The following is a 25,228-nucleotide window of genomic DNA, read 5'->3' as shown; positions in this document are numbered from 1 at the left end:
ACTTAGGCCCTTGGTTCGATCCCTGGCCGATACAAAACAACTTTAATTTAAAAAATACTAAAAAAGTGTTAGGTTTGAGAAAATAAAAACACCACAAGTTCTTTTAAAAAAAATTTATTACATAAATTCAATACACTACTACAAGTACAAAAAAATACACAGACAAATTACTAAAGCCTTTTGGATTCCTCGATTCAAACAGTCTTCTTATTGTACGGACTAAGTCCTTTACATGACTTGAAATGTCTATTCAGTTTATCAGGTCGACATATTGGTACACCACAATTTTCACACAAAGCCGAATTATCGACTTCATTAAAAGGACAGTGATATATTTCATGTTGTTTTGCACTTCGAATAGTTGCTAATGTTTTGTTACAAAATATACAGCTTGATTCCGATGAATGTACAGCCAGTCTATCACAATTCCTGAGGTGCCGTTTTAATCTTCCATAGTGTATAAACTTGCTTAAACACCTGTTGCACTGATATTTAATGCGTTCAGAGTTACCACTACAATTGTGTATTACATAATCACGTAATTTCAAGTTTTTGATCTTCTCGCAGTATGTGCAGTCGGGTGATGGAACACCGTTGGATGCTCCTTCCTTCATCAATGCCACTGGAACTGTTGACAACCATTGTAACACTGCTGACATGTTAACTTCTGAAGCCGTTAAGGTCTGCTCTGCGGAAGATGTTGCACGCGTCGAAATCTCCTGCTGTGCTGAGAGAGCAGGTGTAGCTGTAGACGTCGATGTCATCGTGCTCTGCACTGATGATGGTAGACCTTCGATCCAGGTTGGTATTGATACTGGTAATGATGCCATCGAGTTCTCAAGAATAGATAGATACTGGTCTATTATGTTATACAAGTCTAACTATCCGAGCCGTTCATCACCGCAGCCAGAGACGGACTGAAGTCCATATCACCAGGGTCTCACTTATATAGTCTCATTAGCCGGTACAACACATGAGTCAAATCAATAACCATGTTCATTATACGTCTCGGAGCATTTTTTATAATGACGATGTAAGCTATCGAGACGTGAAATTAGTTTATTGCACTTTTTGCACTGAAACAGTATTCTTTGAGCATTATTCTGACAGCTGCTTCTTTCATGTCTGCGCGCATTTGAAGTTCTAGTAAATGATGCACCACAATATTTGCATTGATGCGATGTATGCTCTTCATTAATTGAAGTCTGGAATGCAGATGGTGAAACTTCAGCTGATGGTGGAACAACACGTATCGTTGTCTCCTCTGCAGCAGGTATCGGGATCTTCACAGCTGTCGTCACCTCAGCCATTGAGCCCTCCGCTGCCATGGTCTCCTCTGCTAATGGTATCGGGATCTCCGTCTCCATCATCGTTGCTGCCATCGAGGTCCCCGCTGCTGACGGTAAACTTTCTATTCCGGTCGACATAACTAAATCTCACGAAACTTAATGGAGAGAGCACGTCCGTACAGCACCGCGGCCAGAGGTGAACTGCGGGTCCAGTCGTCCGAACCTCGCTTATATACCCACGGTCTACTGGTATGCTACATGAGTCAAAATAATGTCTGTATTTAAAATTATTTTTTTATTAGATACCTAAAAATTATAGAAATAAAAAACACACGAGTTCAAGTTTTACACATTTATTTATAAAACATACACAAATACACATTAGGTTAAGGAATCAAGCATTTTCACAAGCAAAGTCTTTAATGCCGCACGAACTGTCTCGTCGACTCCGGTTCCAACTGGTTCGCAGGCCACGGGATCAGGAACACAGGTTTCCAGCTGGTCATCTTCTGCGATGTCGACAACTCCGACAAGACATGGTCGATGACGTCTGTGACCACGTCTACACCTGGGCTTTGGCTCAGTGCTAGTTGGGACAGATTCACTGCCTGAACTGCGACGATGAGACGCACACCGTTTGGACGTCTGCGTAGAAGCATCACAGGCCGCAACAGTTTGCAACACGTCCATGTTTGGTGTTGCACATGCAGACGAGGCGACAACCTCAGCGATGCTGGCAGGAAGGATTGTGTGTGGTCTCATGTGATAGACGGCACAGTTTCCAGGTTCGCAACAATCTACCAGCTGCTGGGTCGGTTCGTAGGACACAGGAAAGTGCGCAAACCGCCAATGCTGAGCGCCTCCATTACAGGTTTCTGTATATGTACGTAGATACCCGGAATCCCAGTAGCTGTACTCGACACTGCTGAAGCTAGGTCTTGCGCTCACGTACACGTTAGCAGGATGAAACGTAAACATCTTCTTGCAGGTCGAACGACAACTGAAGGCATGTACGTATGTACGCCATTTATATATGCAGGCTCCTACTAACACTGTGTGTGCCATTTCTGCATTAACTGCGAGTTTGTACAGGCACAGACACGTTCAAACTTGTCACGTAGCTGCACGGCGTATATTGCACTAAGCTTGCGCAGGGAAGGACAGCCGTAGTCGGTCTGTATATCCACAATTTCAGCTGCTCCGACGTCACACAGTTCTCGTAGCCATTTCTTCTGTTCAGGTCCAGCGACGTAGATTATTTCGTTTTGCAGTAGTAAATCTTCAATAGTGTTTTTCACTTGGTGGTACGGAATTTTTCCTTCGTCCCACTCTAGTCCATGATAATATTTACATAACCATTCATTCGACCGTTTACTTTTTTCGTCTAGTAGTTTCCACGGATACGGAGGTCGGAAGCTGCGGGTTCGAGTCTTGTCTCCAGAGGTGACGCTAATTTCCTTGAGCACGAATCCATGTTGACTCTGGAAACCTTGCAGGTTGCAGTACATCTTGTCGCTAGCAATGCTCGGTCGTAACTAAATTATCATAGAAAACGAAACGGTATTTATGTCAGAATTTTCACAAGTTTGTCTCGACAATTGTACGAAGCAAGCCGATCGTGAAGTATCAGACAAAAAGCATAGGTGTTTGGCGGAATATTTCCGCTAGTCGTTATCTCGATCCTACAGTCGATGATGTTTGAATTTATACAATCATACTGTTTGGAAACGTCAAACACCATTAACGGTGCCTTGTTCTTGAAACTGTCGGGACTCAGTATCGGTGACTGTATCCGACCGTAGTAGGCTTGCTGAAACTTGGCATACATTTGATATGCTAGAAGAAATCTTCCACTTTCAAAATCCATGTTCATGTCAACGTACGGATAACTTTCGCTGTTTAAAAATATTTTTACATTACGTATTTGACAGTTATCGAATATGGAGCGACTTACTCCTGCATTAAGCTGTCTTCCGGTCTGAAGTCCGACGATGATGTATCTTGGTTTTTCCGTAGCGAAGCTGGACTTTACTATCCAATTGATACGCTGACTATGAGGCAAGCCAGGATAAGTTTCCAGGCTCCAGGATCGGAATGGCACATCGAAGTTCTTGCCATTTTCTATGTTCTTCAACATCTTGACTCGCTCAACGGTGCTCACTTGGATGTGGGGCAGCATCCACTCGATAGACTGTAGTGTTATCGAGACATCTTGAGGGTTTTCTGCAGCGACGACAATTGCATTAATGTGCGTGTTGGCTAGAAGCAGTACGAGCTCTTGTTTCGAATTAATGATTATATGCTTGTAGTCCTCAGCGAATCCGAGAAGCATGGACAGAGGAACACAAACTTCGAACTTCCCTTCGGCATAAACCGGAAGCTTATATTCATCCTCGAGAGCCCAACCGGCCATCTTTGCAGCAGACAGTTCATTTGGCGTGAGCGAAAGGTAATTTTTCATAGCAGATGTTATGCCTACATCTCTCGTCTGGTCTACCTCGACACCATTGAGTACATAAGTAATGCGTTCGATTAGGTGAAGAATACCATTGCAGGATATTGATGTCGTTGTCGGGTGCGTACCATCCGCTTTTGTAAGCGTGCCTCTTATACGTAGAAATGACTGCGAAGGTAAAGTACAAATATCTTGGTGCTGTACAGCAATGCGTACTTCCGATGGTAGTGCGTACGGTCCGAGCAGGAAAGGCTGGTACTCGTGCAATTCCATTTTCGTAATGCTGTCATCAAAAATGACCGGATCTTCCACGTTAAGGATTTCCTCTTCCATATTTATTCGGCACTTGTCCAATACTGAGAAGATACTTTATGTTGTCAGGTGTTAATGCACCGATGTCTGGTAGAGAACTGTTCTTATTCACGACAATACGATTTCTTTTATAACTGTTCGGTGTTACGAACTTTATGCCCATCGCTTCAAGTGCAGACGTAATGTAATTTCTTCGTCTTGAAAATTCACCAATCGTCCTCGCTGGTCAACGATTCTGACGACGACTTCGTGTGCGCACTTCACGACGACTGGAACGTAAATGATACTTTGCGGTACTTCTACCAGTTTATATCCTGGCGGGACCATCGGCGAAAACTCGTGCAGCATGTTGCTTAGTCTTCCGTTGAGATACGTTCCACTTGCCAAATTACAGTTTATTCTTATGACATTCACAGGCAAAATGTTTACTGCGCGCGTAGATTCGTACGTTCTTCCTGTACCATACACCTTTGATTCGAATCCGAGCATCGTACCTATGGTCCCAGGTTTCGTAAAGTCGACATTTTCACTGCATGTTAGAATGCTTTTTTGAGTGTTTGGATTTCCACGCAGTTGAAAGTCTACATCCTGTGGTAACATATCCCTGATGTAATTTGCAATGTCATCTATTTCGTAAGAGCCAACAGGTAACCGTATTTCATGAGCGGTCCCATCGCTTTTCAGGAAGCATATCTTGCAGTTTTCCTCGTCGATGTTCGGTATGGCATTATACGTTTGAAAATCTACGAGTCCGATACACCATTCTCCGTCTAAATCCAGAGGCGGGAAATGAACCGCCCGCAGCTCAGATGCGTGACCTGTCAAGGTAAGTGTTATCGACATGACTAATAAATAATCGTCACTGCACAACCTTTAAGTAGCAATTTTTATTGGTCAGCTAATTTTTGTTTGTTAAAAAGCGAAGACACAAGTGTCCGCAGTTTGTTTGATTTGGCCTCTGTTCCGTTTCGTAATTGTAAAACAACGTAGTGGACCGGCCCAGGTACAACCTAAGTTCTGGCGGAGGGCGTAAATTACCGAAACTGTCGTAGTACTCGGCCATGTTTCCAGTCTTTACATAGGCCACCCAGTGCGTGCCTCGACCCGCCGACGTGTCTAAATTAATTATGGCGCACTCACGTGTCTTTGGCTTGCTGGGCAAAGTGTCTCGCATAAACACGCCGCGGAAATTTGCTATTTTAAGTTTGCGTGCGTACTTTATTAAATCTACGTTGGTGAGCGGACGTTTCGGCAAAGAACTTAGGATTTTTTCATTCGTTTCTTTTTCATGCCTCGGCCTGTCTTGTGAGGTCGTAAGTACAGTCCTGCGCCGTTTTTTTTACCGATGGCAATGGCTTCCATGCTGGCATTGTGTCGCTGTGCTTCTTTTAACTGCTTGCGCTCATTCTTCGAAGTGTTGACTGCCCGCACTATACCGCTCGTTGCACCGATGAGGCCGCCGAGAACACCCAATGCAGGCAAAAGCAAAGGAAGAAATCCTCCTATAATCTTCTTGTCGAGAGTCTGTAATTTTTGCTTGGCTTTTTGCACACCTGCACCGATCTTGCGTTTGGTCTTGCGCGAGTTAGTCTTTGACTTGATGGAGCCGGCTCGACGAGCGCCCAGTCCTAATTTCGTCTTTGCCTTCATGATCTTAGATACGCCCCACGCTGCGATTTTCTCTCCTAGTCCTGCGTCCGGCGATTTACTTATATCTTCGGCTTCCTGTGCCAATGTCTCGTCGGCCCGGTGCCTGGATTCCAGATCCTTGCTTAATGAATATGCGATATCGTGCTGCTTGCACTTTTCGTCGAGAGAATTAATGCCCACGTCACCGCGAGCTAACCTTTTCGCTAGTTTAGTTCCGGGGCCGCAAAATCTGTAGCCGGGAATGTGTAGCTCGAATGGTAGGTTGTTTATCAGCGAGTTTACGAGTCCCGCACCGATGTGTTTTTTGTTCTTACCTCTTCGAGTCATTACGCACAACTGACCAGAAAGTATAAATGTGTTTGATTTTATACAATTACTTTAGTACAATGCAGGTCGTCAAGCAAGACGTGTGTTTGCCCGTGCGCATTACGCAAGACGATGTATTTAGTGCGCGTGAATCACGACATGGCTTACTGTTGCCTTCTGCTGTACGATGCATAATGGCGGGTCCGTCCAACTGTGGCAAGACGTGTGTTTTACTGAGTTTACTGGAGGAACCAAATGGTCTTCGGTTCGAGAACGTTTACTTGTATTCCAAGTCGTTGCAACAGCCAAAGTACCAGCGCCTAGCAACTGTTCTACGATCTGTGGATGGTCTGGAGTATTTTCCGTTTAGCGATAATACCGATGTGGTGTCTACCGCCGAAGCAAAGCCTAATTCCGTGTTTGTTTTCGACGATGTAATGTGCGAGAAACAAGGCATAATACAAGAGTACTTTTCCATGGGCAGACACGCCAAGGTAGACTGCGTTTACCTGTGTCAGACGTACAGTCGTATTCCAAAACATCTCCTACGAGACAACGCAAATGTCATAGTTTTGTTTCGCATGGACGAACTTAATTTACGTCACGCTTATGACGATCACGTAAACACCGACATGACATTCCAGGAATTCAAAGACATGTGCTCCTTGTGTTGGAAAGAAGAACACGGATTCCTAGTTATAGTCAAAGACTGGCCTCTATATAAGGGCAGGTACAGACGAGGTTTCGATCAGTTTATCACCAAACATGAGTCATAGCATTTCGAAATTTGGACGCAGCAGTCGAGACTTACGTACTGCTCTCAAGTCTCATGACGACGTTATCCGCAAATACATTTCGCTACTGGCTCAAAAAGTAGACGGGGTGAAAAAGGAATTTCTTGAGTACCTTGTAGCCATAGACCAGCGCGTGGAAGCTTCGGATTCTCGCATTCGCGACATGATCGAAGTATCGAATGCACAAAGACGTGACGATCTGAGGACTTTTCAAAGTAGTCTGAAAGCATCACTATCTCAATCGTCAACAAATTCAGATTTGGCCAAACACAAGAAAGAAGTTTCTGCGAACGAATAAAAAAGTATATAAGGAGGTCTTGCAATAAGTTTTCAGCCAGTACAATGTCGGACCTGGCCAGTGACCTTCATCAAGCTATACAGTCTGTTCGTGAAAAATATTTACTTGCTAGACGAACCAGACTTGCACGTGAGATGGAAAATGAGGAGATATTTAAACCAATCACTAGTCGCCTCGACGAACTTAAAAACAAGGAAGAACCAGCCTTCATTGTGAAGACAGAAGTTGAAGATGAAATGCCGACTGTAAAGAAGAGAAAGTATGAACCAGATCGAGAAGAAGAGGACTTAACAAGTACAGAGTCCATGCACAAGAAAAAAATACCGAAAAAGGGACATCAAGTTAATGCAATGGTCCGACCATACCTGACATCGTTTACGAGCCGGAATAATGACACGACCTACGGAGTGTACAGAAAACATAATAAGTGGTTCCTCGGTGCTAAAGAAATAGACTTTCTACCAGGAAACATCGTGCGCGTAGCAGAGTTCAAAACGCGCGGGACTCCGGGTCTGTACGAATTGCTGTTTCGCAGGGAACCTAAAGGATATTCTCACAACGACTTACAAGAGTACAAAAAACTGCTAGAGCTAACCAATGCACATTTTCGCGATAACGATCCAGATAGTGGTGTATATAAAGATGTAGATCATGAAAAAATGGACATTCTCGCTAATCTCTTCAGTGAACTAACAATACACGGAGAAGGTTTAAAAAGGCTAGAAAGTGGTCAGACATTTGACTATGTATATTGGGACGACCCTAATGAATTAGTTGATCGCCTTAGAATTCTACATGCTTCGCTTAGTGTAGGAAACTATTCGCACATCAACGAAATAGTCTCCATACTTGAAGAACTGAAGGAAGCCGGCTACATACAATGAGTCGAACCGGAATCGCTCGCGAACTTCATGCTCCTGCTAGACGAAAATACCTTCGTCGCAAAGTCATAGTTCGTGGAATTGATGATTTATTCCAGGCGGACCTTGTTGAGATGGTACCGTATTCCCGATTGAATAAAGGTTTCAAGTACATGTTGACAGTCATCGATGTTTATAGCAAGTTCGCTTGGGCTAGACCTGTAAAATCAAAGACTGCAACTGACGTAACCAAGGCCATGAACAATATTTTGCGTGATGGACGTGTACCGTCGCACCTGCAAACGGACCTCGGGAAAGAATTCTACAATGCAACCTTCAAGGCTTTGATGAAGAAGTATGGCATCAAACACTACTCTACATTTAGTAACGTCAAGGCCTCCGTTATCGAAAGGTTTAACAGAACTTTGCGTTCCAAGATGTGGCGACAGTTCACGGCTAACGGAAATTACAAATGGCTTGACATCTTGTCGAAACTAATAAGCGAGTATAATTCCACTGTGCATTCTACCACGAAAATGAAGCCAAAGGACGTAACGGACAATCGCCTGCTTCAAACAGTGTTTTCCAACACGAAGAAGAAAGATCCACGAAAGCGTAAAGCTAACGTCGGTGACATTGTGCGAATCTCCAAGCAGAAAGGTATCTTCGAGAAAGGTTTCACTGCAAACTGGAGTCCCGAACTTTTCCGTGTGACACATGTTCGTGAATCAGAGCCTAGGACCTACTACCTCGAAGATTTGGACCACAAACCTATCCATGGAGGCTTCTATGCCGAAGAGATTCAGCCTACGTTGTATCCCGATACGTACTTGGTGGAGAAGATTATAAAACGAAGAAATGGACGGTCCTACGTCAAGTGGTGGGGCTTTCCACCTCGCTTTAATTCGTGGGTGGCAGATGCAGATGTCGAGAAATCCACAAAACTTTAGTAATTTGTCTGTGTATTTTTTTGTACTTGTAGTAGTGTATTGAATTTATGTAATAAATTTTTTTTAAAAGAACTTGTGGTGTTTTTATTTTCTCAAACCTAACACTTTTTTAGTATTTTTTAAATTAAAGTTGTTTTGTATCGGCCAGGGATCGAACCAAGGGCCTAAGTCGATCTAATCAATCAGTATATGGATTACAAATTTATTTAATGATTTCTGAACTATTTCCCGGATCTCTAGCATTAAAATTACACATTTCCAATATGGTGGTCTTGATGTCTGATAGGATGGTGGTCGTAGAGGATTTAGAGTCTCTTTACGAATGTTGAACATGGTTTATTTAAATTATTTTTTTTCATAAAATTAAACATTATTGCAACAATCGGGTATCGAACCAAGGACTGGAGCGGATCGAATCAATATGTAAATTAATGAGTGATTTTTTTGATGAATTTTGGATTTTTCCCGCTTTTCTAGCTACATTATTACATGATTTCAAGATGGCGTCCGAATTTAAAGATGGCGGGTGTCACAGCAATAATAAATGATTACTGCACTCTAGCGGATACGAATTAAACTAACATGTCATCGGCGCACTCTAGCCGACGATACAATGATGATGGCTTCCAGCATCGAAGACAAGATGGCGGACATGACGTCATACTAGGTGACGATATATATGCTTTGAAAAAAAGTGGTGGGAGTCAGTCTGCCTGCAGTCACCTAGGGGGAAGGATCGGTCGCCATTTTTATTTTTTTGCACTCGTCGGGTTCGAACCAAGGACTCCGAACTCCGTGTCGTACATGTTTGTTTTTTGTAATTATTTTATTAAAATTTTATTAAATTAATTTTTTTATAATTTTTAAAAAAAATTTCGTTAAAATCGGATAATAAATAAAAAAGTTAAAGATGGCGGCCGTAACGGAAATTGCAACGATGACGTCATCATCCAATATGGCGGAAAACACATCGCCGGAATTTTCTAGAACACAATGACGTCATTCAAAATGGCGGATCCAAGATGGCGGATCCAAAATGGCCGCCGTGATCTACTTGTCCCGTTACGTTATGTCCCGTTACACTGTGTCCCGTTACGCTGTGTCCCGTTACACTGTGTCCCGTTACGCTGTGTCCCGTTACGCTTATCCAAGATGGCCGCCGTGACGTCACAATCCAAAATGGCCGCCGTGACGTCAGAATCCAAGATGGCGGACACCGGCACCGGCACCACAGCCTGAAGCCTGATCTCGGACCGTCATTTACATACTACTAACATGACATTTCGTAAAAACCACTTCATCCCCTCCCACCAAATAATGCAGAATTTAGTTACTTCTGGACGAAAATTTGCACAACTGACAAGTGAAGTAAAATGAAAATTACAGTTTACATCTGTTTATAAAAAAGAAGAAAATCACTGTCCACAAGGGATTTCCAAAAACAGCCTCACCCTCCTTTCCCACACCCAATAGCTGAATTTTTGGTAGATCTTTATGCAATTTTGTACTTGACCACCGTATTTATTATCTGCAACTGATTTCGAAAAACGACGAGGAAAATCTCTGCTTGCAAGAAATTTTGAGAAAGTACTCCCACCCCTTATACGAGAAATTTGTTTATTCTTGATTTAAAATTTTCACTCTTGACAAAAATTACAGGTTCTTGAAAGCACTCGTGGGACTCCACCGTATAGTGTTATGACTGCCGCTCAAGAATGCCCGACCTAGCGCCTAGAGGTGATAGCGCGCTAGAAGCACCTCCTCGCTTGCACAGTGTAACCCCTGAGTAGGTGGCCCCGTTGGTATTCATAACAAATATAACCTTTATACAGAGTGTCTATTTTTTAGTGACCAAACTCTGAAAACCTACTGTACACTTCAAAACCAGTAAAATTTTTGTTATAAATACTTTGGAAAAAAAATACATGATGTAAGCTTTTGGACATACGCCATTTCTAAGCACATGTATGTCTGTAGAAGAAAAATAAAAAAATACCCAAAAGACAAAAACACAAATTTAGCAAAAAATTGCTGTTGTCAACAGGATATAAACACCACATAATATTCCATAACAGGAATATGGTCAACAAACAAAGAAAAACAAATATTGAACCCAAAAAAAATTCAGCACCACAGTTGAAACGAGACAAAAACACGACAAAACGAAAAGACGAAACAAATACAATAGTTTTCCAAAACAGAAGAGAACGAAAAAAAAAAAACCCACAATGTTGACAGCACAAAAATATTGAACCCAAAAAAAATTCTGCACAACATTTGAAACGAGACAAAAACACGACAAAATGAAAAGACGAAACAAACACAATAGTTTTCTAAAACAGAAACAAGCGAGGTTTCAGGAACTGCTATCTGCTCCCGTCCTCAGGCAGAGACGCACATGGTACTAAAACACAGGTGCGACTCACTACAGACATACATGTGCTTAGCAATGGCGTATGTCCAAAAGCTTACATCAAGTCATGCACTCCCATTGCACAAATCTTTCAAAGATAATATTGGAAAAAAGACATTGTTCAGTGATATTTCGCATTAACTTCCAAATTTTCACTACCTTGCCGTATAAAAACACTAATATTTACAGACACACTGAGGCTAAAACAAATATGATAGTGCCATTTAAAAGAGCTGTCCATTTACAAGCCAAGTTCTGTTTTGAATCTTAATAGTTAATTATTTTAAAAGTGAAATAAAACATTTGAGAATTTTAAATTGAAAAATTAAAGAATTGTGCACTTTTACTGAATTTATTTAAAAACAAATACTTGCAACCAGTAAAATTTCGCAAAATCGTTTTCTTATAATGGACTCTACATTAGTATACCAAGATATGAAAATATTTTTTTTTTAAAGTAGGGTTAGAAAATTATGAATTACTTTTATAAAGTATGGTTCAAAATAAAAATAAATAAATTTTAGAGAGGCAAAGAAAATTTTTGGGGAAATTATAAGTTGTAGGTATTATTATAAAATATAGTCAATTAAAATTTTTTGAAAATATTTTTAATGTTTTTGACTGACTTAGAAAATGAAAACAATTTGGTATAACAAGAAATCTGTTTTTTTTTTTTTTTTTTTTCAAATGGTAAAAATCGAATTTTTATCTGTTTTGGCCTCAGTATTTATGAGGATATTAGCGATTTTGTACTATTCAATTGTCACACATTTCCTAGATCTTTTGGACGTAAAACATTTTTTTTCGAATTGCTGGAAATTGGTTAAGTTGGTAATATCCTAAACTATTTGCTTCTTATAGTTATTGTTATTGCACATTATTTTAAATAAATCCATAATGTAACGATTTTCATTGCTTATGAAAGTTTTTATATTAAATATAGCTTTATTTAAGAGTTGATATTTAATTTAAAGACTAATTTTTTATCAATCGTAGCATGTCCTGAAAGAATAAAATAATGTATACAGTTAACTGTACGTATGTAGCCTTCGTCTTCAAACTCTTTTATTTTAGTATATTATTCGTTAAATGTATCAAAATTAGGTTTTCCTAAAATAACAGAAGCCTGAATTTATTAGGGTTTTAGACAAACCTAATTTTTTTTATTGATTTATGAATTAAATTCTAAAATAGTTTGAAAATAAAGGCTACGTACTGACGTTGAATCCTGATCTGTGTAACACATATAATGCTTTCAGTACATGCTACGATTGACTTATAAATTTAACTTTAAGTTCATAAATACCATTATGTGAAAAATTATTTAGTAGAAAATACATATTACAAACAATTGAATATGTTGTATTATGAATTTACTAAAAAATAGTGTGCATAAACACGAAATATTTGAAGAAAAATAAATTAAAATACCAATTCATTAAGGGTTACTAACCAGGTACTTAATCAGCTTCGAGACGTGTGTGAAAATAGGTTTTTTTTTCTAAAAAGAAAACGCTGCATGTGTTTGCAAACTGTACATCTACACAATGTGCAAAATCTAAATCGAAAAAATACGGTATTTCGAGAAGTTTAGCATATTGTAAAACCCATAGATATATGATTAACCACTCTTTCAACCTTTCATATTAATACAGAGTTTCCATAAAATAATGGTATAATGTGAGAGATTAATTTAGACTATTTACAACAAATAATACATCAAATTGAAGATAAACTAACCAAGTTTTTTCTTCCAAATGTTCAATATGTGCACCTTTAGTTAAAGGCACACATCCAACCTAAGGTTCAATTCTTCCCACACTTTGGTTAAAAGGTCCGGAGTAATGAAAGCCATGAAGAGAGACTCTTCAACTCTGTGTCTCAACTCTTTGGCAACTGAACTTCAAGGCTTGCTTTCCAAACAGATTTATCGCGACTGCGCAGGTAAGATGCTCTGACGCGGTCGACATCTGAACAGACACTTCCGGTCGTCACGTGCTTCTCTTTCCTTTACAAGAACATCCGGTAGTTTTGAACCGCCTGCACCGGGGAGCCTACAGTTCACGCCTAGTATTCGACATGCCCGAAGATGACCGAATACCTGCCTTCGGGTGACTTCGGAATTCTTTTGTTTAGGTGGAAAAAAAAGCATTTTTTATTTTTCCGTGTGTTCGTGAATACCCAATTAATTAAAATGGTCGATTAGGTCAGGTCAGTTGTTGCGAAAGTAATAAGTAAAAAAAAATTACGTGAGTTCCTACTGTTCATCCTTTGTCCCGGTTTGTTTGGTCAGGTCATTTACATTATAAATAATTACTTTAAAACTAAACAACCATTAAAAATAATTCATATTAATTTTAATGTCCACTTAGTTTGAAAGTATTTATAATGTAACTGACCTGACCTAACAAACCGGGACAAAGGATGAACAGTAGGAACTCACGTATTTTTTTTTTACTTATTACTTTCGCAACAACTGACCTGACCTAATCGACCATTTTAATTAATTGGGTATTCACGAACACACGGAAAAATAAAAAATGCTTTTTTTTTTCACCTAAACAAAAGAATTCCGAAGTCACCCGAAGGCAGGTATTCGGTAATGTTCGGGCATGTCGAATACTCGGCGTGAATCGTAGGCTCCCCGCCTGCACCATCGGCAGATGTTATTGCCTCATGGGGAATCACAATTAAACTTTAAACGAACCGCACGTTGAACATAAATATACAGATTCACTCTTAGCAGATTGCAGAACACAAGACGCTTTACGCTCAGCAGTCGCCATGTTGCGCAGGTGGCGCTGCAAGTGAACAACAACAACAACAACAACAACAAAGCGACACTCGCGCATGCGCTTGTCTGGAAATGAGTGAGTTGCTACTTAGTTGTGACCTTGAGCCAAAACCACACAACGCTCACAGTTTATACTTACTATTAGTGTTTTACAACAAATCATCCTCTTGAAAAACTAAATTTCGTGTTAATTGTCTCTGTTTATTCAATAATCTTCCTTACTGTGGATACTATTCATAGCGACCGGAAAAATTCGCGGGTTCAACGACCTCCAGGATAGACTCTACTATCCTCTACACACTCGGGCGAATGCCAAATGTTCATTGGCTGTTGACTTGTGAGTCGTCTCGACTGGGCAGCCTGTGATTCGACACTTCTATGAGTGAGGGCCTCTAATTGGCCCTCATTACTCCAGATTAACAGTGAACCAATTGCAGAAGCAGCACTAAGGTATAATTATTTGAATTGTAGCATGTCACGAAATGTATCCGCGAATTTTTCTGGTCCCTAACTATTCAGTATACACCAGGATGGCAAGCATATTTACATTGCGAATCGTATGAAGGTGCTCGGTCGAATGGAGTTAGCAACAACATTAACATGCTACAGCTGAAATGGGCCTTCACATATATTCGCGGTCAATTTAATCCTATCATTAGCGCTGGAAAATTGAACACAACAGTTATTGGTTTATTCATATTTGCAAGTGGAGGCCAATAAATTATATTAAACAGACATGCGCGGTCAAAACATGGCAAACTAAGCCACGGCTCGCTAATTTATCACTGAAAAATGCTGAAGCTATCGGCCTTGTCAGAATACTCCACGGACTCGGCAGCAATGCTGGGAGGAAACGGGACATCCTCTGACCTTGCAGCACTGGGACGGGCGGGTCTTAAGGCCCCTGCCCACCCGGGCACACACACGGTGCGCAGAGCTTCAGGAACAACAACGCGATTCTAAAACTACTCGAGATATCCGAGTGGGGTCTGCTTACCAAAAGCATTTAAGAGTTCGCTGAGGGCCGAAAAAGTACTTTTGATTTCAGATTAAGTTTTTAAACTGTATTTCTAGAAGAGTTAAAACGGTTAAAAACGCAGGTTTTCAGAGTAATTTTTAGGCGTAAAACAACCGGTACAGATTCTTTGAAAGCACTTAAGGGACTTGCATTACACCTTTATCTTCATTTATAGGCAATATAATGTTACGGTCACCGCTCCTATGCACTGGGAGAAGACCACGCGCCAGTCCACCGCGCTAGAAGCACCAGCGAGCGCCTCGCTGACACAGATACGCCCCTGACGAGGCGGGCCCCTTAAGGCGGTACTCACGCAAGAGGTCCAGGTCTCCCAGCCGCGACTCGGGGCTGGAGTAGGGAGGCGTGTCTGCGCCGCACACGATCATCGCCTCATCACGCACCGTCTGCGCCTCCTGCCGGCCACGCCGAGAGCCCGCCGCACTCTGCCCGCCGTAAGGTCCACTCTCCGGCGCCCGGCGCCCGCACGCCCCCTGCGGCTGTGATTGGTCGCGCCGACTCCTCCCACCCCCCACTCCGACACGCGCGCCCCGCGCGGCTGCTGCCATGCAGCCCGCTCCGCCGACGTGTGGTGCGGGTTGCATGCGCGCAGCTCCCAGGCGCTGGCAATTACTACAGTTCTTACCGCCAGTCCGTTGGAACACCAAACGTAAACAAATGCACGTGGCATCATATTCAGTGGGAAATTATTATATTCCTATTGAAGACACCACAATTTGTGTTCAGCTCACCTTTAGTCTTTGGTTTATAAACGATCCTTAGGCATAATTTCTGTAAACGTTTATTTAAAGGTGAAATAAATGTCTATAATAATCTATTTCAATAAATATTTATTTTAAATATAAATACGCTCATCACTGACTCACTGACTGGCTCACTGACTGACTCTGTAACTCTGTAATGCTGTATGAATTCTGTTTTCATGCGCTTGCAGTGTAATATTTTCATTGCTCTTTGCTAACCTGTTCCTCCTAGCATTGGTGCGAGTTCGTGACGCAAAGATAATATGTATGGGGGCATAGAGTCATAGTTTGGCAAGGCTGATAGTTTCAGCATTTTTCAGTGATAAAGTAGCGAGCCGTGGCTTAAATTGCCACGTTTTGGCCGCGTATATCTAATATAATTTATTGGCCTCCACTTGCAAATATGAATCAACCAATAACTGTTGTGTCAATTTTACAGCGCTAATGGTAGGATTAAATTGATCGCGAATATATGTTATGGCCCATTTGAACTGTAGCAGCTAATGTCGTTGCGAATTCTATTCAACTTAACAACTTCATACGAATCGCACTGTTTAGTATGGTTGCCATCCTGATGTATAGCGAATCAAATCCACAGCAAGGAAGATTTTTGAATGACCAAACACAATTAACACGCAATTTAGTTTTTCAAAAGGATCTTCAGTGAAAATTTATTTTTGTAAAATATTTTATTTTATACATATAATAACTAATTTTCATTTGCACAATATTAAATAAAATTGAATTTTTAATGAATACGTATTTCGTATTTATTAAATTAAAGTGTTTGTTAAATTCATAACTTTTCAACATGCGCTAGGCACTTTACAACTAACTAGTATTAAATACAGAAATGTCGATAAAAGAAAATCCCAACTTCAATGGTATATTATAACAATTGAACTTAAGACTTTTAATAACAAATCATAATACAATCGAAGGTAAACTAACCTAGTTTTTTTAATGTTCAATACGTGCATCTGTTTTTATACGGCACACATCCAACCTAAGGTGCTAATTTTCCCACCTTTGTTTCACACGTCTGGAGTAATGGAAGCAATAGCCTCTTCAATTCTGTGTCTCAACTCTGGCAGATCATTAGTAGCGGAACGCAGACACGATATTTTATAAACCCCCCAAAGCATGGAGTTACGTCAGGCGAACCAGCACTATACAACGCTTACAGTTAGAACTATTGAACTTTATAATTGGGATATCCTTTAATGCACATATTGTACGATTGTTAGGTATAGCTAGAGACAGGAAAAATTCGCGGGTTCAATGACCTCCAGAATAGTCTCCACTATCCTCTACACACTCTGGCAAATGCCAACTGTTCATTGGCTGTTGACTTGTGAGTCGTCTTGACTGGGCAGCCGGTGATTCGACGCTTCTATGAGTGAGGATATCTTGGCCCTCATTACTCCAGATTAATAGTGAACCAATGGCAGAAGCAGCAGTAAGGTATAATTATTTAAATTGTAGCATTTCATGAAATTAATACGCGAATATTTCAGGTCTCTAGGTATAACTGTAACATGTTCTCCCACTGGCTGAGATTGGTGGAAGAAGCTCTGGCGGAGCCAATGAGAGCGTGTGACAGCCACGAGCGAGGGTGGACATGGTCACTGCGACTGTGTTGTCTCTGCGCTCCGAGGCGAGGCAGACGTGCTGACAGCTCCCCCACCCCCCTCACAGACAGCAACAGACTGCTGAGTTACGACCCGCCAGCCGCGCCCCGCCTTATCAAGACACAGCGCCGCCTGGAATAATGCATGACGCCGCCAGCGCCTCTCCCCGGCCGCCGGGCGAACTAATTCCGCCGCCTCCTCCTTAATATTTCAACATCCCTCCCCCCTCCAAGGACCTCACACCCTCGCGGGTCGTGGGGGGTGGGGGGAGAGAGCCCGGTCGCAAATGAAATTTTGACGTCCCTGGGAATGATTAAGGGGAAGGGATTTTTACCTCGTCCTCGCATCCGGCTTGGATGGGAGGGCTTTAAGGCGGCGCAGGCGTCAGCCCTGACGCTGCTTCCAGCGAGCAAGGGCGTAATGCCCTTGATGAGGAGGCGGGGTGGGGGGTGGGGGTTATCTTCAACTCAGAGACACTCGCCGAACCAGCGCAGCGCCGTGAAACATCCTCTGAAATTCAGTTTTCCTCATTTAGCGTCTTAAACTAGAGACCTGAAAAATTCGCGGATTCATTTCGTGAAATGCTACAGTTCAAATAATCATACCTTAGTGCTGCTCCTGTCATTGGTTCACTGTTAATCTGGAGTAATGAGGGCCAATTAGAGACCCTCACTCATAGAAGTGTCGAATCACAGGCCGCCCAGTCGAGACGACTCACAAGTCAACAGCCAATGAACAGTTGGCATTTGCCCGAGTGTGTAGAGTATAGTGGAGTCTATCCTGGAGGTCATTGAACCTGCGAATTTTTCCGGTCTATAATTATAACCTTTTACCTCGTTCAAAGAAACAAAATTACTTGCACGACTGACAGAGGAATGTCAAACTGCTGAGCGAAGCGCGGGGAAACGCTTGGTCCATTATTAAATTACAATAAATTTGCTATGCGAAACCATCTGGATGATCTACTTCACCGATTCGATAGCTTGAAACTACAGGATTACCAGCATGTAAAATATTCACGTCAAGAAGGCAAATACATGATCATTTACTCGGACGTTCAATTTTAGATAACTCTGAAGCATAATACTGTCGGGTTGGTAGCACGTTGTCACGTATGCCAGTCGCGTTCTAACGGATTCGTGTCTTGCGCAACTATGCTGGAACACCATCGCCGAGGTAGCTATACCTGTACTGTAGCCACGGGCTGTTAACTCGTAAACGTGTTCAAATGAAATAAAAATTACTGCCACGTAGCTTTAGCTTTTGTAACTCAACATTTAAAATCGCGTTTAAAAGATCGTAAAACAATTGGTTGTCTGTAAAGTCGGTTTACGGACGATAGTTTAACGTGACGTCATAACAAAACATTAATCAAATGATTGCATACTTTTATTAATAAAATTGAATCATTTTTATTGAATTATCACTATTTTGTATGGATACAAAGAAGGAGTGAAATGAAATCTACAATTTAATTGATAAATTTACTTTTATTTGCACTCATTAATTCAAATATGTTTTTTACTTTAACGAAGAGATTATTTTAACTATAACTTTTATACATGTTTGCTATTTAACTTCTTCCAATCTGTGTTATTCTGTTAAGGATAGGACGATGATAGGAGTGTTTCAAGTTTAATGTCCTTCGAAAAAGTCAAATCGATGGTTGTTCCAATCGAGTGGAAGAGAGATAGATGCGGGGCAAGAGTAAAATGAGCGTAACGGGACACAGCGTAACTAACTGAACTTTTTTTCGTGCGTACAGCCGGCGTTCATCGATTTATTAGACGTTGTCACGTCAAAAATATAAATGTTAAATAAAAATAGGTAATAAAGCTCTCCAAAAAGGGCATGTAGGAAATGTAACTCGTTATTGTCACGGAGGCAGAATGGAGAAGCAATGCCACTGGAAGCATTACCATAAAAATATTTGCAACGTGGCTTGACGGACCATTGTAGCGCAACTCTGTGCATGGTGTATAAATGGCGGGGGTAAATAATGAAAGGCAACACTACGACTATATACCGCGGAGAGCTGATAAATGGCGCGGTGCATAAATAACTCGTTTCCAATCAATTTGAGTCGACTGGGGGCCGGCGACTGTTTAACTGGCCCGGGCAGGACTCGGCGCCGACAATAACAGTAAAAACCCAGGACCTGAGCGGCAACTCGGCCGTGTCCCGGCTTCCTTTCAGCGATATTGCCCGAGGGAGGGGCGCCGCGCGCTGCCACTACACCCCTCCCCCCCCCTAGTACGAGCAGTTTGTATGCTAAACCTGGCCGCACTCAGCCGCGAGGGATGACGGGGCGTTCAGTCGCGCCGGCGGTACGAGGCGGCCACCTGTCCGGCTCGGCCTCGTGCTCGACATGGCCATCTCGACACTGCCTGTTCGACACGGCCTGCTCGACATGGCCACCTCGACACTGCCTGCTCGACACTGCATGTTCGACATGGCCACCTCGACACTGCCTGTTCGACATGGCCACCTCGACACTGCCTGCTCGACACTGCCTACTCGACACTGCCTGTTCGACATGGCCACCTCGACACTGCCTGTTCGACACTGCCTGTTCGACATGGCCACCTCGACACTGCCTGCTCGACACTGCCTGCTCGACACTGCCTGTTCGACATGGCCACCTCGACACTGCCTGTTCGACACTGCCTGTTCGACATGGCCACCTCGACACTGCCTGCTCGACACTGCCTGTTCGACATGGCCACCTCGACACTGCCTGCTCGACACTGCCTGTTCGACATGGCCACCTCGACACTGCCTGTTCGACATGGCCACCTCGACACTGCCTGTTCGTCATGGCCACCTCGACACTGCCTGCTCGACACTGCCTGCTCGACACTGCCTGTTCGACACGGCCTGCCTGTCACGGCGCGGTGCCTGCTCGACACGGCCTGCTCGACATTTCCTAAACCCCTGTTTTGGACCTGATTTCTGACGAGAAATTTTATTAAAATACTGTTCATCTGGTTAAAATTCTTTAAACAATTGATACACTGTTTCCATGCACGTTCGAAATTATTCATATATGGCACTGATAAAAAATTAATCTGAAACGTTTAAAATATGTATTATAATACGAAGTATCTTAATATATATAAATCCAGTGTCCTGATGTTTGTTTCCAGTGAACTCTTCACCAAGTCAACCGATTTAGATGAAAATTGGCATTTACGTGTAATTTTTCCAACTTGAGAGATAGGATGGTTTTTATTTCGATTAATGGTCTTAATAATTTATAATTAATAATAAATAATAAATAACCTATCGCCATGGGTAAACAAAAAATCATACATCATAAAAATATAAACAGTAATTGTGTGACATTTCTCTATGTCCAACACACTGTCATATAGCGCTATCCAGTTTGCTTTAACTCGTAGACAATAAAGCTCCATGTGTTTAGCCCGGACAACGCCGGGTACATCAGCTAGTAAGTTTGTATTTTTTTTTTTTTGCTCAAACGACTGAAATCAGTATGTAAATACTTCCTACAACAAACTTTAACCGTATTGAGCTGATTCAACATTTAAGATTAGCAGTAAAATTTAATCATGAAAATTTTTTTCAACTTGGCGTAGAATATATGTAGGCTAGCAATTTGTTGTCTCTGTACATTATGATGAACACTGCGCTATTTCTACATCTGAGTGTTAACTATGAGTTGTTAGAGTTGTAATGCCAGGATTCTAAAACATTTGTTAATTTGTCATTTATTTTTATGAGTATAAAATATAACATACAGAATTATAGGAATTAATACTTTTATAAATAGGGACCAGAAAAATTCGCGGGTTCAATGACCTGCAGGATAAACTACATAGTTCTACGTACACTCGGTCAAATGTCACCCACTCATTGGCTGCTGTCTTGTGAGACGTCCCAACGTAGCAGTCTGTGATCCGATACAGCTTTGGTCGGGCGTTTTTCATTGGCCCAGAGTCATCCAGGTGAGTTGTGAGCCAATAGCAGAGGTAGCACTGAGGTATAACTATTTGTATTTTAGCCTATCGCGAAATGAATTCGCGAATTTTTCCGGTCTCTATTTATAAAGTTTTAACTTTTAACACCTACGCGTGGTATAAATTCTGTGAAGTGCACGAAAGCAATATATACGGGTGAATGAAGCGAGTCCGCCATATATTCGAGATTTCCAGGGACTGTTCAATAGTTCTGACCGCCCGAGGCTAATTACGAAGACGCGCCCCCGCCAGATGTGTGTGTCACGGTCGGACCTAAAAAGTAGTATATTAGTTCTGACTTTGTTTACTAGTGTGAAAATTTTAACATGGTTCATACTACCTATAAAGTTTTCAGATCGATCTGCGAGCGAAACTAACATTGTCCTTTAATCTGCACGACCACCGACCGATTCGAGTGACAAGTCAGTGTTTGTTTTACGCGCGCGTTTTAAAATTTAAAAATATATTGTTAAAATCAGGGAGTCCCAAGCTTTTTCCAGTTCACAGCGCATTTAGTTTTAGTGTTTTGTCTCGGTCTAGTTGAAACATATAGGTTATATGCAATGATGCTAGATTAATAGTGCATGCGAAGACACGATTTCAGCGCCTCCCCCCCCCCCCCCCCCCGATTGTCACGCCCTAGGCTGCAGCCTAATTAGCCTAAGGGTTAATCAGGCCCTGGAGATTTCTGAGACTTTTGCAGCACCGTGTTTACACATTTCCGTTCAAATATACTTCCGTTCTATTCACAAAATTATTGCTACTAAGTGCCGTATACAAATATAAAACTCATACCAAAATTTAGTGGAAAAAAAACTAAGTGAGAAAATAATTACTTACTCCTTCAAATTATTATTTTTATTTTTGACTTACACAATAACATTTTTTGAAAATATTTAATGTCGTATTATTGATATGTTTACATAAAATGTAATGACAGGGTTTAAATAAGTGTAACCACATAATTATTTATAATCCACGTAAGTAGAGACCGGAAAAATTCACGGGTTTTTCATGATAGCGCTATAAACCAAACGACTGTATCTTTATATTGCTTCTGCTATTGACTCACAGTTTATCTGAAGGATTTTTGAGCCAATGAAAAACCCTTTCACCAAAAACAGTATCGAATCGCAAGCGTCCCAGTTGACAGGTGTCACGAGTCAATAGCCAATGAGCAGGTGGCATTTGCCTGAGTGTGTAGGGGATTGTGGAGTCTATCCTAGAGGTCATCGAAATCGCGAATTTTTCCAGTCTCTACACATAAGTAACTATCACTGATAGCTAGAGACCGGAAAAATTCGCGGATTCATTTCGTGATAGTCTAGAATCTCAAAATGTTGGCCTTTTTACTGCATCGGTCATTGGGCCACAGTTTATCTGAATGATACTAGGCCAATGAAAAACCTTTAACAAAAGAAGTATCGATTCACTAGCGTCCCAGTTAACAGGTGTCACAAGTCAGTAGCCAATGAGCAAATGTAATTTTCTCGCGTGCATAGAGGATCATTGAGTATATCTAGAGCCACGGAATTTTCGCGCATTCATTCAGTCCCAAGCTAGAATGCAAACCTCCACACTGTCGCACTGTGTTCATGATTGGACCTCAGTTATCTGGACACGCCCCTCTACGACCGTGAGCCAATGATGCCCAGCTAGGAGAGAAGTAAGCGAATCAGGTAGTGCCAAATAACAAGGATAACAACGTTCTCGCTAAGAAATAAATAAATGGGAAAGTAAACATGGGTCAAGCACACCTATAACTTTGAATTCTATCCTGAGGCCAGAGGAATCCGCGAAATTTCCGGGACTCTAAGTATATCCTACTTGTCATTGAAATCGCGAATTTTTCCGGTCTCTACTGAGAGCGTGGTGGTGGAAATGGTTCCCTCCCAGCGCGGTCAGAGCTGCCTTGAAGCCGGCACACGGCAGCACCCCGAGAACACCCTGGAGGAGGGGGGGAGGGTGGGAGGGGGTTGTGCGGGCAGATGGTCGGCCCCCTCCCACGGGCTCACCTACACTAGTCACGAAGCCGCCGCTCCCCGTTTAATATTCCTAATGCACTTGTTGGGTAGCGCGTGGCTTGCACGCGAGCCCCTGGAGAGGTTTAGGGGGGGGGGGGGTTGCATAATCTCCCCCTCCACAGCTACCTGGCGCAGCGTCCGGCGATAGTCTCCCTCCGGGCCCAGCCGGCGGACACGCGCGGCCATTCCGCGAACTCGTGTTGCTGTCGGGATAACAATCCATAGAGACCTGAAAAATTCTAGGATTCATTTCGTGACATGCTACAATTAAAATAATCATACCTTAGTACTGCTCCTGCCATTGGTTCACTGTTAGTCTGGAGTAATGAGGGCCAATTAGAGACCTTCACTCGTAGAAGTGTCGAATCACAGGCCGCCCAGTCGAGACGACTTGCAAGTCAACAGCCAATGAACAATTGGCATTTGCCCGAGTGTGTAGAGGATAGTGGAGTTTATCCTGGAAGGTCGTTGAACCCGCGAATTTTTCCGGTTTCTAGGTATGCCGTCTGCTGGAAGCCATTGCCCTGATTGGCCCGGCTTCCGCACTGGGTGGCTGTGATTGGTGTAGGCCCTACTGACAGTAGACATGCGCCTGGGATACGCCCAACCAACCTCGAGACACAGACAATGTCTGGGCACTGCTGGTCTGGAAATATTTTCACGAAAAATGCATGGCCCTAGCAATGCCCAACAAGGCGTGGTTCTCAGGCCAGACACATGCGTCACTAGTGAAGTAGCTGCACTCTCATTGGCCCAGTCGCCACCAATCACAGACGGCGACAGAAGCAGCCGTACCAAGTAGGAACACAGCTACACTCTGAAATTCTATTTTTTATTTAAATTATTATATGAATGATTTAACGGATGATTTCACCCCCCCCCCCTTTTTTTTCCTGTTGGCCCTGCCCTGTTGAAACTTCACTTGTATATTTTTGATGTGTAACATCTTAGCTCTCGATATAACGGTTTAGTGAATCTTAACACAATGGGCATAATTATAATCAAATTTCTTGTCGAAAATCAGATACAAAGCCGGGGTTTAATATTTTACAAGTCTTTTTTTTTATCGGAGCCGTATACTAATGTAGTATAAGTTTTTGGTCTGCTAATAAAATGATTCGATAGTCGACGTAGCGTGTAACAACATGTGATTTTGTTTACACACTTACCATGGGTGTAGACAGTATTTGTGGAAGGGGAGGGCAGAAGCCAGTCCCTCCTCCGGAAACTCTTTTACAAAGATAATGCTGAAAATACATTTTTAGGTTAGTTGACGATCCCTTAAGTACTTTTAGAAATTCCTGCCATTGTAATTTTTGTAAAATAATATTATTTTTCTAAATAAATCTGGCAACCCTACTTCCCCCCTCCCTTTTTTTACTACGCTCTTGACACTTATTGTTACAGAAAAAGGTTCCTCTTTTGAATAAGCTTCTCTGCACTAATACCTGTTAACAGAAGTGTAAACAAATATACACATAAAACAAACAAAACACAAATATGTTTAAAGAAAGTCAGTATCTATGTGAATATCAACAAATTCAGTGTAGTTCATTAAAAAAAATTTCCATTGACAAACAACATTTTAAATAATAGGTAAATTAATTCAAGATGTAGTTTCGGACATACGCCATTACTCATTAAACTGTATGTCATGACAAACCTCAGACTGTTTGTGCCTTAAGAAGGGAAT

General features: G+C 41.9%; 1 protein-coding gene across 1 annotated transcript in view; it reads right to left on the bottom strand.

The window, feature by feature from the left end:
- Positions 1-23,721, bottom strand: part of LOC134528611 (LIM/homeobox protein Lhx3) — a 74,226-nt gene extending 50,505 nt beyond the window's left edge. Inside the window, exons 1-3 of the mRNA XM_063362363.1 lie at positions 23,662-23,721; positions 19,809-20,156; positions 15,453-15,552 (exon numbers count right to left, since the gene is read on the bottom strand). Of these exons, the coding sequence (XP_063218433.1) occupies positions 15,453-15,552; positions 19,809-20,156; positions 23,662-23,721 (508 nt within the window). The remainder of the gene's footprint in view (positions 1-15,452; positions 15,553-19,808; positions 20,157-23,661) is intronic.
- Positions 23,722-25,228: the final 1,507 nt, after the last annotated feature.

Source organism: Bacillus rossius, chromosome 1, assembly GCF_032445375.1.
Source record: "Bacillus rossius redtenbacheri isolate Brsri chromosome 1, Brsri_v3, whole genome shotgun sequence".
In the NCBI taxonomy this organism is placed as follows: domain Eukaryota; kingdom Metazoa; phylum Arthropoda; class Insecta; order Phasmatodea; family Bacillidae; genus Bacillus; species Bacillus rossius.
Note: the sequence above shows the minus strand (reverse complement) of the source record. Positions and strands in the feature narration are given on the sequence as shown.